At 55.4% G+C, this 15,303-nt stretch overlaps 1 protein-coding gene across 1 annotated transcript in view; it reads left to right on the plus strand.

The window, feature by feature from the left end:
• Positions 1–6,313: 6,313 nt before the first annotated feature.
• The window catches only part of PRDM6 (PR/SET domain 6), a 74,921-nt gene continuing 65,931 nt past the window's right edge, over positions 6,314–15,303 (plus strand). The window contains exons 1-2 of the mRNA XM_049794851.1: positions 6,314–6,427; positions 7,144–7,674. Coding sequence (XP_049650808.1) covers positions 7,152–7,674 — 523 coding nt within the window. The 5' untranslated portion in view covers positions 6,314–6,427; positions 7,144–7,151. The remainder of the gene's footprint in view (positions 6,428–7,143; positions 7,675–15,303) is intronic.

The following is a 15,303-nucleotide window of genomic DNA, read 5'->3' on the forward strand; positions in this document are numbered from 1 at the left end:
TATGGGCTTATTTTAAGCAAAAAATCATCTACCAGACATAGTCCAACAAAACCCAAAGGGCAGGTATTTCAGACCTGTTCTTGCAGCCTTTTACCACATGGTGCACAAGGCAAAGGAAGGCACAGTCCCTGCTTTGAACTTTTGTTCCCTGGGACTGTCAGTCTTTTCCTTTCTCCATCAATAGATTCACTGGTGACTTACAAAGGGGGGGGGGGGGGGGGGGGGAGGAAAAACTACCAGAGTGCAGGCCTAGAAAAATCTGTTAAAAAGTACATGTTATGAAAAAGCAGTTAAGTGGGAAACAAAAAGTGTAAGTTTTTCTGGTTTTTTCTGTTAAAAAACATTGAGTCATGATTATGATGCTAAGCCAAAATTGAAAAAGAACCCCATCATTTCCATTAATTTCCGCAAACATTATGGGAAAACTATGGCATTCTCATGACAATACTAACCATTGAAATGCTACTATTCTTGAGTTTTGTCCAGACCTTATCATTCTCATGTCACATGCAAACAATCATATTTAATAGATTCCGTATTTATGAGAGCTATTTTTAGATAAAGTACAGGAAAACTCTCTAGACTATGTTTTGCTGTTTGAAGTAGCCACCCAGTGTTGCTTAAGCATTCAAAATGTTCAGTTGCTTAGTTTTGGAAAGCTTGACATCAGGGATTGTAAAGGAGGTCTGCCTCCTTTACAAAATCACAAAAGCTGTGCTGAAAGATGTCAGGTGTGCTTAAAGTATTCTGCCTATTAATCTTGTGATCACCCAGAGAATGGAATTTAAATTGTATAATCCTATCTGGAAAACCATTGTGCTATACTACATTATAGATTAAACTGCATATTTGGTTTAAAACAAACAAACAAACAAACAAACAAACAAAAAGGCACCCAAAGACAAAACCGACATTTGAATAGTTAATTTAGTTCTCAGATAATTGAGAATACTTTCAGATGGGCTGCGCGTGAACGTGGGAATGAAATTAACCTAAATTTGTCACGTTTAAGTTCAACTTTATTTGTTCTCTGACTTGATTTATTTTCACTTGGTCTTTACAACTGAGTAATTCCTTTTCTCATCCCATCTGCAGCATGCCTTGCTTGGAGCAGAGTTTGATTTGTTGATGGACGTAAGTATTTGAATCTGTCTGTGAGAGGGATTCGGTGGCTCGGGGAATTGGTAATAGACCATAGAGCGTTTCACCTCAGGGGTCACCAGTTCACATCCGTATCAGGTCAACAGGGGCAGAAAGTCGTTATGCATCTGGCTGGCATCTGCTTGGTGGCCACTGCCAAACCACTTAAGAACCTCAGTCCCCCATCGCACGTGGCCAGGTGCTTTCTGTTCTCCCCGAAGCCGTGGCTTTGCGGCAGACCTCCTCGGCCAGTCTCTTGCTACCTGCTCCCAAGCAAGGACCCCCATCCCCCTTTCTGAGGGACCTCTTCATCCCCCAGACGCCCCAGAGCGGGCTGCTCCCCGGGACCGGCGCTCCCCAGGCTCTGCCCTCGCATCAGCACCCCCGCAGAGAAGGCAACGGGGGCGCCGGCTGCCTCAGGCGGGGGGCAGCCCCGACCTGCCTCTCCCGAGTCGTCGTCGTCCCGGACCGCCATCCCGTCCCGCGGCGGGGAGCCGGGGGGGGGGGGGGGGGTGGGGGGGGAGGGGCGGGGGCGTTGCCCCTCAGCGACGGCGCCGGCAGCGACCCACCCCCCTCCGCCCCCGCGGCGCCTCCGTCCCGGCTTCGCCCCGCCGGCGGGGGCGCGGGCGCCCTCTGGGGCCCCTCCCGGCCGCTGCACGGCCCTGCCGCCGGGGTCTCGCCGTCCTCCGCCCCGCCCCGCCCCCCCCCCCCCCCCCCGCTCCCTCGCCGGGGAGGGCGGCGGAAGCAGCCCGAGCGCAAGCCGCGCCGCGCACCGCGCTCCTTCACCTGGCCGCGGGGCGAAGCCGGGCGCCCGCGGCGCGGGGGGGGGGAGCTCGGCACGCCGCCGGCCGCAGGTCCGGGCTTTCGGTAGCGGGGTCTCCTCCCTCCGCCCTCTCCGCCCCACGGTGTTTGCCGCCGCCGAGCCCGGGGCGCGCCCGTTCGGCTGCCCAGCCCTTCCTTGCCCGAGCCCGGCGGCGGCCGTGCTGCCGACGCGGGGCGGCCGTGGAGGGAAAGGGCGTTTTTGGTCAGTTTTACCCACTCTTGCCGGTCTCCGGTCGCTCTCTGGTTTCGGGAAGGAGAAGGGGGGAGGGAAGCGGCTGGCTTCAGTTCAGGAAGCGCTCGGGAGGTGGCGAGTGCCGCCGGGCCGCCCCTTCGCCCGCCGCTGCCCGGGGAGGCCCGGGGCGCGGCCCCGCTCGGAGGCGGCGGCGGCGGCGGCGGGGCCGGGGCCGGGGCCGGGGCCGGGGCCGGGACCGGCCGAGCGGGGCTCTGGCGGGCAGGCCGAGCTGCCCCGGGCGGGTTCTGGCCGGGGGTAACCACGTTTTAACCACGTGTGTAGAAATAGGTCCGTGCATTGTGTAGAGCCTTCCTCCATCCCTTCTCCTCCCCCTCGTCTTCTCTTCGAGGGAAACGTAAATCCAAACGGTGAGATGTAGGAGAGCGCGAATCCCCGTGAATCCCATCTGAATAAATGTCTATATTAATGAATTATTAACTCAGCCGCTCATGACCTTAAAACTGGAATGAGGAGACGCCTAGGGCAAGAAGGAAAGCTGCTGAATCCTTTATCGGACTCCTGTCAGAGGTAACCGACCATTTGTCTTCCCCACATCGGGAGAATTAATTAATATGAAAGGCAAACTTTTTAATTGTGTGTCAAACGAAATCAGATAGGGTGTCCCCGATTCAATCCCTTCCGAAAAGGGATTTAGCTCCCTTTTCTACCCCCCGCCTGAAATAAAACCTTCGAGTTTCCAAAGAGACGGACATCCTTCCTATGCGTTATTTACAAAACAAAAAAACACCCAAACAAACAAACAAGCAAAAACCAAAGAAAAAAATAGCAGGGAAAATGATGAATTTGGGTAGTTAATTTATCGATCTTGGCTCCTCTTCCCGCTTGTTTTATTTTAGAGGTCATTAATCAATGAAGAAAAACACCACCGTGTTCCCCTTTTGCATTTAATACACTTACCCTCCTTATTTATTTCTTTTGAACAAATTCCTAGCAAATATTCACCAATCGATTCGTAGGCGATGGATTTTTATAAAGGTTTGATCGCTTTCTAAACGGTCAATGTGATTTGTTTCAGTGCTCGTCCTCTAAATAATGAAAAAGCCTGAGAGAAGGGGAAGGAGGAGGCAATAGTTAAAAACTCCTTTTTTTCTGCATCTTTACACACAGAAGTCACATCCAGGAGGGAAAAAAAAAAACCAAACACCAACCAAACAAAAAAAAAACCCACCCAAACCAACCAACCAACCAAGAAATAGTAACAAATAGACCGTAGACAAACTCGGGGGAGACAAAAGGGACGCGCACAAACAGCTCTGCCTCGGGAAGCCAGACCAGAGGTCAGGGTTGGCTGAAGCCATCCCGGGGAGGGGCAGGTTCGGGGGCCGGGAGCCCTGCCCGCAGATCTGCTAGTTCTGCTCTTTCCGAGGGGCAGAAGGGACCGGGAGCGGTGGTATTTTGGAGAGGCTGGGGCCGGAGCCGTTTTCTGTCCTGGTGAGACACGTCGCTGCCTTCCCCGCCAGCCCGCCGGGGCAGGGAGCAGCGCTCTCCCCGCTCGGCACCGGAGCTACCCCGCTGCTGGCTTGAGCTTTCCCGCTGGCGCTCTCCTCCCTTCCCTGCGAATTCGCCCTGTCGGGCGAATCCGGCGCAGCGGGCGTGCTTGTCGTTAAGGTCAAAACGCCAAACGACGAGGCTCACCGGCTCCGCCGCAGCCCCCGCCTGGGCGACGGGGAGCGCCGGACGGTGCTGCCCGGCCGCCGCGCCCCGGAGCTGCGCGCAGAGCCAGCGGGCGCGGGGCCGGGCTGCCTGCGGGCACCGGCTCCCTCCCGCCCGCCTCCCGCTGCCCGCTGGCCGCCCGGCCGTGAGGACGGGCGGAGGCGGCGAGCCTCCTACTTTATTCCTCTGTCCTCCGGTCAGGCTGGGTCCCAAAGTGTCAGGGGGTCTATAAATTTTACTCAGCCACCTCGATCGCTCGAAGTGCTACTTTTATAGCTGTAAAAAAAAAAAAAAAAAAAAAAAAAAAGACAAAAAAAAAGACCCAAACCCTCAGTAACAGATTAAAGTCCCCCCTAATATGAACCCGCATGGAATATTTCTGTTAACAACTCAAGGCAAGTGCAGATATTGACAATGTACTTAAGCCCATTAGCTAGGAGCTTTTCCCCACTTCATCACACTTTTCTAGCGTGAAACGAATTTTTAGAGATTGCTGCCACTAAAAGCAATTCAGTATTTTTAAAAGATGTCCGGTAAGGAAAACACCAATAACGCAGACGGGCACATATTAAAAAAAAAAAAAAAAAAAAAAAAAAGAGTCGGGAAGGGCGGAATAAAATTGTGACTGGGAAGGAGCTGGCCAAGGACGAGACACTATTAATGCGATGAAAACAGAGAAAACCAAGCGCGCCCATCCGCAGATGAGCGTACCCAACACGGCGCTCTGCGCACGCTAGCGAGCGTGCAAGCAGTCCCCCCACCCCGCACCTCCATCCCTCAGCTGAACGGCAGAATGTCAGAACTTCAGAAGGTGGATTAATAGAGCTAGGGGGCTGAAAATTCATTACATGTTGCACAATGGGATGGATCAAAGACATAAGGAAGGTTTTTATAGCCAACTTTATAACCCATAAAAATCGGGGGGTTTTCCTACTCGTGTTTGCCTTTAACTTAGGTGTTATCAATCTATAGAGCAGATGACGGATGACCTTGTCAAAATGACGCCAGTCAAAACATTTTTTGCCCGAGCACTGTTCAAATTCGTGTTAAAATGTCCTGCCTTAGACACAGACAAAGTCTAAACAGCAGCAGCTTTCCCAGGCTCTGCGAGAATGAAGGGTGGGAAAGAAATAAACTACAAACAGGGCGGGGGGAACGGCAAAAACAGTTTACACGCAGACACGTTATGTTTGTAAGCAAGTGTGCGTTTAGTGGCAGCGTGACACCTGACAATGGGGGCTTTTCTGACACCAGAGAAATGTTTTGGTGGCAGAAACACTTTGCGTTAAGTATTTTGTCTTAAACGCATGGGGTACTACGTACACGCGATATACCTAAGAGATTATAGTTCTCGTCTATTTTTTCATACGGTGTAGGAAAGAAACTGGGGGGGGGGGGGGGGGGGACCCAAACCACAACAACCCCCACCGCTGTTAAATACTTACTGATACGTGAGCTCAATAACTGAGCAGCGGGGCAGAAAATGCCAATTTTTAAGCAAAGTGGAGAGAAAAAGTCGCTAGAGATGAGAAGTTTCCCGCCACAGGTTGCATCTCCGCCTGCATACTGCTCGCTCTGTGCTGCAGCCGAGCACAGAGAGCAGGACAGAGACGTGCTGGTTGCTCGAGGGGACAAGGTCCGAGGAGGGAGAAGTTCTAGGGAGGTGAGGTCCCTCACCTGCGCTGGGACCTCCTGGGGCAGGTCTCGGGTAGCCAAGGGGAACGGGAGGCAGGTCATCCCGGGAGACACGTTAAGTAGGTGGGAGGGTATCAGGACAGCAAACAGGCCAGGAAGGTCTCTCACACCCACCTAGCCGCCGAGGGGCGAAAGGCAAGTGAGGCAAGGCCGTGTCTCCCGGGAGCCTGGCAGGGTGCGAGGCGCTGGCTGGCTTGGGCCGCCGGGGGCCGGGAGCTGCCGCCGCCGCCGCCCCGGCGCTGGGGACCGCGCAGCGGCGCGGATCTTGCTGGGGACTGCGCGGGGCCGCTGCTCCCCTTCCGCCAGGGTAAGAGCCCAGCTCTTCCCGGGGTGCCGTGCTCCGGGAGCTGGGGAGGGAGGGAGAGAAGGAGGGAGGCAGGGAGGGGGGGGGGGGGGGGGGGAGGAAGGAGCGGGGGGAGGGAGGGAAGGAGGAGGAGGGAAGGAAAGAAAGGGACACCTTTAAAAGTTGAGCAAGGAACAAAGTGGGGGAAGTTGCCAAAAAAAGGGCGCTGCGTTCAGGCTCGCTGGTAACTTCCCGCTCCCTCCCCTCCCTCCCGTACACACCACACATACTTGTATTTTGCGCTGTCGTAAAACCCACGTGTCCAGCCCGGAGTCTGCCAGAGCCGAGCAAAGAGCCCGGGCGCGACCGCGATGCGCAGCCACGGCAGAGGGAGCCCGGCGGCTCGGAGCTAGCCGGCCCGCCGGTCCCCGGCACCTGGAAGAGGATCGCCCCGCTTCCCCGTGGACAAAGACCAAAGAGAAGCTTCTCCTCTCAACCCTCCTCCGGCTCGAAGGCTCCCGGGGCTGCCTACACCTCCGCACGCCGACCGCGCAGCAGCCGCTCCGGCGCACCCCGCTCAGGTAAGGCAGCGGCAGGCCGGCGCGGCCGGCGAGGGGCGGCCGCGGCCGCGGCCCCTCCGCCTCGCCCGGCACAGCCAGCCCAGCCGGGGCCGCAGCGGGGCGCTTCCACCCGGGGGTAGGGTGCTGCCGGCCGTGACCCTGCACTTCTCCTGCAAACGCTGGAGCGGAACGCAGGGGAGCAGCAGGAGCGGCTGGAGAGAAAAGACTCGCGCCTGTGTGCGTGGGGCTGAAGTTTCCTCCTCCTCCTCCTCCTCCTCCTCCTCCCTGTTGTCAGCTTGGAGAGTCGAATCCGCTCCCGCGGAGAGAGGCAAAGGAATGAAAGGGGGAGGCATGGCGTGCGCCGGGAACGGGGCGAGCTGCGCGCCGCTCGGGGCGGCTGGTTCTCCGGCCGCGGGCGTGCGGGGCTGCCCGGCGCCCCTTTCGTCCTGCCCGCTGCTCCGGGCGGGCGGCGGGGGACAGCCTCGTCGCCCTGGGCCAGCGCGTTTCCCGCGCCTCCGCCCTGCAGCTCTCCGGTCCGAAGTTTTTCTTCTGCCGCGCCTGGCACGGGCAGGGAAGCGGGGCGGGGCGGTCCCGCCGCCGGCCCCGCACCGCCGGCGCGGGGAGCCCACGCGTGGGCCGGCGCGTCCCAGCGCGGAGGCCGCCGCGGGGTCGGGGCGGCCCGGCCGGGGCGGGGCGGGGGTCTCACTCCCGCTGTCCCCTTCCTCTCCTCTCCACAGGCAGCGCGATGCTGAAGCCCGGCGACCCCGGCGGATCCGCGTTCCTAAAGGTGGATCCCGCCTATCTGCAGCACTGGCAGCAGCTTTTCCCGCAGAGCAGCCAGCTCAAGAGCAGCGGGGCCCTCGCCCAGCTCCAGCCGCCCGAGAGAGCCGAGCCTCCGGCTGACAGCCTCCGCCAGCGCCCGGCCTCCCTCTCCTCCGCCTCCTCCTCCTCTGCCTCGTCCACTCCGTCGTCCTCCTCCACCTCCTCCTGCGTCGCCGCGGCGGCCGCTTCCCTGGCCGGCCTGACCTCCCTGCCCGTGACCCAGCTCCCGGTCTTCGGGCCGCTGCAGAGCTCCGAGCCCCCGGCCGGGGGAGCGCCCGCTCCCCTGCAGGGCAAGGACTTGTGCGGGGCCGGCGGCGGCGGCAAATGCGGGGAGCGCGGCGCCGCTCGGTTCCGGTGCACGGCCGAGGAGCTGGACTACTACCTGTACGGGCAGCAGCGCATGGAGATCATCCCCTTGAATCAGCACACCAGTGACCCCAACAACCGTACGTATCGTGCCCCTTCTCGCAGCCCCCGGCCCCCCCGTCCTCCGGCCTCCCCCCGCACCGGGCCAGCCGAGGGACGCGCCAAGCCGGGGGGCCGCAGTGGGCGCCCGCACCGCTCTCTCCATGAGGAGCATCCTCCGCCCTGCCCTTCCCTGCCTTGAGCCGCTTTCGCGTTGTTCCCAGCGCTTTCGGGAGGCGGGTGGTAACCCCTCCGTAATGGCTTTTCTTGTCCGAGACCCGGGTCCTTCCCTGGAAGGCACGCTTCACCGGGAAGGCTGCTGTGGGGCTAGATTTCTCTCGCGGCGGGGGGGGGGGGGGGGGGGGTTTGGGGGGGTGGGGTGGGGGGTGCTGCTTAGGAAAATGGATTCGGAAAAGGTTCAGGGCAACTTGCTGTGAAACTGGTCCTTCCCCGCCTTGCTTGACTCACCCCGTTCCTGCCTGGAAAGCCCAGGCTTCGCTGAATATCCAGAAATCAATTATTGCTCTAAGCTGGGCAAGGGAAAAGTTGCAGTTTTCATCGGCTGGACAAGGGCAAAGTTTTCCTCCCTCTTATCTCGGAGTATCGTTTTCCTTTCAGACCTTGTTAACACCTCACTGGTTTTAGTTTTCACCCCTACAGAAGAGCATGATGTGGTCATTTAATAAGAAAAGCTGGTTTTCTCGATGAAAAAGGTCGCCTCCCTGAGCGTCAGAATTCACTTAGGACTTGGTGGTTAGAAAACGTTTAATACTGCTGTTGCCAATTATAGTGGTTTGGGTTTTGGGGGGGAGAGGGGCGCCCCTATTATTAAACCGTCTGTATCAACTAGAGGTTTGTGATTTTAGAAATGGGTTCTGCCTGTCTTTTGTTCCTGTATCTGTTGATACTATGCAACCGAGGAAATCCAAGGGGTGAAAATAACTGGATGAACTATATTAATTCATCAGACTTATTACCAACATTCAGAGCGCACGGATCTGTCCATGTTAAAACACTGGAACATGGCTTCAGCGTGTGCACTTTCTTCCATTGCTTCAAATACCCTCTCTTATCCTAAGGTTTCTTAAAAGTCTTTATTTTTCTTGTCCTCCCCCTCAAAATGGCTATTTAAAGAAGGCTGTTGAACAGATAAACGATACCCCAAACCAGCGATCCGTAAGCACATTCCCATGCAAACTGCAGATTCGTTTAATTTAATTTCAGATGTGGGGCTTGTTTTGAAAGTTTCCGTAAAACTCTGTTGTATATTCATTAAACTACGTGGTTGCTAGCATAGCCTTAATCACTGTGTGTACGACTTAAGGAGTGAGAGGAAAGTTGACTCTGAGTTTGGTGGGGATTTTTCCCCCCTTCTTAACACTGCAAATCTTTCTATGTTGGGTACCGACTTTGTTTTGAGCGACTTCCTCGTGCTTAGTTTTAGCCTTTAGTGAAACGTGCTAGTGTATTTTCTGTTCTCGGGTGCAGAAAACGTGATCTCATAAATTACATGCACTTTGAATCGCCAACCGAACCGTTCAGACAATACATGTTTTACTTCTTGGAGCAGCTCAGTAAATCTGCAAGATAAAGGTTTTAAAAAGAGAAAGGAAGATAAAAAAGCGATTTGGGGGGAGCATTTTTAAGGAGCGAGTGGAATAATAGCACTCCGCAGAGTCGCAGGCACAGCCTGCATAGTTTCTTCCCAACTGTGACATTAAAGGTGGATTCGAGAAAACAAACGGGTCGATTGCAGAAGGGACGCTTGTGAATCGCGTCCGGCTGGGACGGGGCAGCGCTCGCCGTCTGAAGGACGGGGCAGGGTGCTGCCAGCACGGTGTCCCCCCTTCTTTTTCTGCAGCGAGGTCTAAAAAGTCCTATCATTGAACTTGTTTACTAGGCGACTTTCGCTCCAGCCGTTATTAGTTGTCTCTGAGCAAAACTTTTTAACCCGAGTGTTTCAGCCTTCTGGGTCCAGGTGCGTTTGCTTTGGGCAACTCGTTCTTAAACAGAAAGGGGAAAAAAAGCGAACTGTAAGTGAGGAAGGAGTCCGGGAATTGCAGTCCCTGCCCTGCCACGCACTCCCCTCGCTCGCACGATCAGAGGCGCAGCAAGGCAAGCTGCAGGGCACCGGCCTGGCTACCCCTGCGCGGCTCCCCGAGTGCCTCGGGGGTCACGCAAGGACTCCGTGGGCAGGCGGGATTTCCAGCCGCTTGGACTCCGTCCCTCACACCGGAGGTGCCCGTTTGAGGGAAAGGAGGTCGGGTTTGCGGGTGCGGTGAGGGAGCGAGCGATCGACTTCAGCTGAGTTATACTTGCTGCACTTCCAGCTCCGGACAGCCCCACCGAAACTCCCAGGCTGACAAACGGGCGCCTTGCGGGCAGGGGGCTCTCCCCAGCCTGGGACCCGCAGGGACCGATCCCCCCCCCCCCCCCCGCCCCCTCTCCGAGCGGGGGGCGCAGGGCCGCTGCCTCGGCCTTGCCCGACTGCAGCCCGCCGATTTGGGATTGGCGGCAGGCCCCTGGCTGATGCCCGCTTTGGGGATTTTAATTTTACACGCATCACCTTCGCGAACTAAGCGAGCGCACCGTTTCTTCTGCTTTCCCAAATGCGCGCGCACCACCACCAGCATCCCCCCCCGAGCATCCCCTTCTTCTCCGGGGCAAGCCACGTCGCCCCCGGGCCCCCACCCCGCCCGCTGCGCCGGCAGGATCCCCCCGCCGGGCTCGGGAGAAGCGCCCGCAAACTTCGCCGCTGCCATCGGCCGCTCTCCGGCTGGCCGCCCCGGGGCGGCGGGCGGCTCCCGCGGCCGGAGGCGGGGGGCGGCGGTGCTGCCCCCCGCGCCGGTAAATCCCGAGGGGCGGCGGCTGCGTCCGCCACTGCGCCAGGCCCGGCCCGGCGCCGGGCGGCCGCCGTGGGAAGGTGGAGGGGCGGCGGTTTCCCCGCAGACCCCCGCTTTGCCCGTCAAGTACCAAGGAGTACGGCACGCTCCTGGGCGAGGGAGGGGGGCGAGGGCCGCCGAGGAGCTGCGAGTTCAGTGACTGTATGTGAGTGTTTTAAACTGAAAGGGGTTTAGTTAGGGGGTAAAAAACAAACCAACAAACCAACCCCCAAAAACCCAACCCCCAAGAAACAACCCCCTAATTAGGGCCCTGCAGTCTCTACTCCCGGGGAAGTAAAGGGGATTATGTTAAAACCCTGATAATGTGGCAGGCGGCTGGGGACCGTTTTCTTCCCGGCTCTGAATCTTGAAGGGTGAGGGTATTTCTGGGCGCTGGGGGAGGGGCGCTGGCGCGCCGAGGAGGAGATCTCCGCGGGTGAGTCTGGGGGGTGCGAGGCCGGCTTGCTCCCGTGTAGGCTCTCCCCTCGTTGCTGGGAGAGGCTTTCGCGACGGGAAAGCCTGCGGCTCCTCTACCTTCACCAGAAAGCGCCAACCTGCCACTGCAACAAATATGCAGTGTAAAACTAAAGTGTCACGCGAGCAAGCCGTTTGCACGCCTCTTCCCGTTCAGTTTACGGGAGGACAGTGTATCTATAACACGCTGTGAAGTGGATCGGTGTGGGGAATATTTGGATATTTTTTTTTTTTTTTCTCTAGACTGCTGGTAACCTGTATGATTTAGCTATTTTACATCATTAGTTACCCAGCACCCTTAAACATAGCAGATAGCCATACATTAGATTGAGGTTAGAGAAGGTGGTGACTGTTTATTTAGGGTGATAAAATGGTCCATCAGCAGTAATCTCCATCGATATGTGCCACCAGGAGATGAAGGATGAGGGGACAAGCCACAATTAATTGCCCTATAGTTTTGTAGGAGAGAGTGGAGCCGGTGCGGACTGAACTTCGATCTCCTCTCCCAGAGCCTATTCATCATCTCTACATTGTATATGGGGATCTCTCAGGGGCAGGGGGTGGCAAGGTTTATCTACACACAATATTCTCCTACCCTTCTCATACCTGACACGGAAATTTAATTCATTCATACCTTCAATCGAAGGCAGGGAAAATCAAACCCACCTCCCCCAACCCGGCCCCCACGCCCCCGACTCGTAAAAAATAACCCGAAAGCCGCTCCGCCAGCGGGACGGTCCCCCCGCCGCGTCCCCCGTCCGTCCCCCCCTCCCCGGGCGCCCCGGCGAGCCCTCGCACACCGTCTTCCCCGGAAGAGCCGGTGTGGGGTCTGCCTGACCCCCTGACCGGGGGGCTCGGACCCCGCGACAGCCCCTGCCCCCGGTGCGGGAACACCGCCGGGCGGCGCGGCCGGCGGGGCGCAGCGGGGGCGGCGGCTCGGTCCCGGCCGGGGGAGAGCGGGGAGGCGAGGCGAGGCGAGAGGAGGGGGTAAAAGCCCGGGGAGGGGGGCGTCGGGCTCCGGGAAGGGTCGGGCAGGGCCCGGCGGGGGCGGCCGGGTCCCGGTGCCGGCCGTGGCTGGTCGGGCTCCGGCGGCCGGTCCGCACCCCCGCCCCGCGATCCGGCCCCCGGGACAGCAGGCTGGGCTCTTGCCTCCCCCCCCCCCCCCCCCCCCCCGCCCCTCTCCGCAGCGAGTCTTTAGAACAAATAAACAAACAAGCAAAAGGAGCCCGGGGGGGAAAGTGCATCTGTGTTTCGTCCCCTCCGAAAGCCTGCCTCAAGTCAGGCAGTCTGCGAGAAACCGCGATTAATGTCGCAAGCAGAGGTCGATGCCAGCTGGTCGACGAGGAAACTGAGGCACGAGGAACCCGTGATCCCTAGGAGAGCTCCAGCCCGTTTCCAGCTGAAAACGAAAGGGTACCGTCTTACCCAGCCCACCCTCCCTCTTAGCTGGGTACCCAGACCCCAGCCAGGGACGCAGGGCCGGGCGCAGCGCAGTGATTTATACTTGCAAGTGAGTAATACCGTGTGAAATGATGGCCACTTACACCGGATACCTGCATGCTTGCAGTGAATTATGAAGCAGAAGGTCAGAGGCCACCCTTCTTTAATACCAGCAAACTGCAGGTATCCAGTATAACTGCACCTTTGAAGCATATTATTGCCGAGACAAAAATGTATTTCTTTCATTTATTGTTACAGCTGGTTTGCTGGTTAGAACACTATGTTGGACTCTACCTTTCACGGGCAAAAGCTTTCTCCTCTTAGATTTCCTTTAAAATATGCAGTAGTAGTGTTGTTTAGGTTGGAGGGTGTTTAGAATTATATTTTGGGGGCAATTATGTGTCCTTTCCCTTTTGCTTAGGTTTAGTCCTTTTAAGTGTACTCACATGAAGTTAATAGTGCTGGCATTACACTGTGTTCATTTTTATGGAGGCAAATAAACGATAACATATTGCACTCCTCCCCAAAGAGCCATACCAAACAGCTCCGCTAGGAATTAGTTTAATATTTTTTCTTGCTTCTTCCTTGCCTTAATCCTCCCATCTGTAGAGCATGAACGTATAAAGTGAGAAAATTATCTCCTTCCAAAGAGTCTGGCTGCATCTGGGCCTGCAATGGAGCGTTCCCGGTGACCTTACCTTCTACATCTCCCAATTTTATCAGGAGATACTCTGCTCTGGCTGCAGTCCTCCTTGCTTTTTCCATTTTCAGAAAATCCTTCAGTTTTCTCACATTTCTTCCTTCTTGTCTTGATTTGGGGCTTGACTGATGCTATTACAGCCAGTGGAAGTATTAATTTCAGTGGTCCTTGGGGGAGGCCTGTACTCACACAACTGCTCTCTGAGGTCAAAATAGGAGGAAGGGCAAGGGCACAGTACATCTCTCCTTGTTGCCCTGTGTGGCAGTCCTCTGGAAAGCTCACACTTGTCCCACCATGCCCCTTTTACGTCAGCTTCCCACACCTGTGTGGGTCTTAATGGTTGCCATTTGATTTGGAGATTCTAGTGTTGTCAGTGGACCAGAGCACTCTCCCTCTCACCACCCCCACCCCCCCATCCCCCGCTTCTTTTCCGTGCATTATTAAGCAACTTGGTGCACTGTATCACACCTTTGCAGTATCCATGAAGATGATGCTGTTGATCCTTTCTGTGAGTCAGGATAGTGTGCAAAGTTCTCCCTTTCTTCCCCTATCTGATATTAAGGACTTCCTTCCCTTGTCCTCTGAGGGAGAGGAATCTACTACTTGCAGTCACTGTCTTTAAATGGGTAGTCCAACACTACTGAGAGTGTGCTTGGGTAAAAGCCTTCCACCTATCATTACACAAGAGTTAGTCACAGAAAAGATGCACAGTAACTTCTTACTCAAGGCATGGTAAAATATGTCTAGTAGGGCTTCCACTCCTTATAACATTTATGAGGATTTTTCTTTTAATTTTATTTGTATGATTGCATAAAAAGCTAACGATAGATGTATAAAGCATGCAACTGAGACAATTTTCAGTACTGCTTAGTATTAAAGACAAACTCCTTCCCTCTCATCAACAAGCCATAAGCCAAAACAGTTTCAGAAGATGTCCCATTTTCCAAATTTTCGGCTTTGGCAGGACAAAGGGAAAGGAACACAGCAGGAGATCAGATACTGCCTCTGCCAAGCATTAAGACATTACCAGTGGTTTTGGATAGTGGAAAATAAATATCACCATGTGTGACTTTCTGTAAGGGTAAATGACAGTGACACAGGGTTCATTTACACTCCTCGTCAATTTCTTAATTTCTTTTCCTTGAAAAGGTAGAAATAAAATGTTTTATCCACATTCACGCACACATATTGTCAGGACGACATGAAGAAAACCTTGTTCTAGGCAGGTACTAAAAGTTGTGTGCATGAAAAGTTAGGGATATCTATCTGGTGGCAGGATGCAGGAAATTGACACTGAAATTGCCTGAGTGGAGTCCCGAAGATGCCTTAGTGTGTTTAATGTAGGTTGCTACAGAGACACGATGTCTCCAAGAAAGCCATTAATAATCAGGTAGTTGGGAGGAGAGTTATGCATCTGGAAGACGGTCAACCAATGCAAACAGGTCAGACTCAAGGCCCTGCCCTGCATGCTGCTTGGCATCATGGTTAGACATCTTCTCTGTAAGCCCTCAGTTTTTCTGTCAGATGTTTTCTTTCCAACTTGAATGGTAGGATGCCGGATTTGTTTAAAGTGTGCTTACATGCCAACCTGTTTGGGGTTGTGGTTTTTTTTTTTTTTTTTTTTTCTTTTTTCCTATTTGAGATCCTTTCCTGTATGATCTCCAATGCCAAACTCCAATGCAGCCCCTGAGATCTGTAGATAAGCCAAAACCACAGGGTTTCTTGATGACTGGTTTAGAAGAGGAAAGAAAAGATGTTGTGGTGATACCTCGCTTTCCAAACTAGCTGTGGAAATAACACCCCCCCCCCCCCCCCCCCCCTCCCCACCCCCTGCATGTACTTGCTGCCTTTTATTTATCGTGCCTGGGAATGGCTGTAGGAATATCTGCTGCATAATAGTCTTCTCTCAGGACTAGCCAGAAACCTTTTCCCTGGGGCCCTGCAAATCTCATCCTCCAGCCACCTCTAATTGACGTGGCTGAGCGAGCAAATCCCCTCTGCAGTTGCGGCTTCACCCAACAAAGGAGTCGTTTTTGCGACAGGCATTACATTGTTAAGGAAAGGCTTTAACCCTCCAGCCAAAAGGCTTTTTTTTTTTTTTTTTTTTTTTTTTTTTTTTTCCCCAATACGAGCAGGGTCCCCACTAGAGGGCTTTGTCCTGCAGCTGCTGCGGT

The sequence above is a fragment of the Accipiter gentilis genome, chromosome Z (assembly GCF_929443795.1).
Source record: "Accipiter gentilis chromosome Z, bAccGen1.1, whole genome shotgun sequence".
Lineage (NCBI taxonomy): Eukaryota > Metazoa > Chordata > Aves > Accipitriformes > Accipitridae > Astur > Astur gentilis.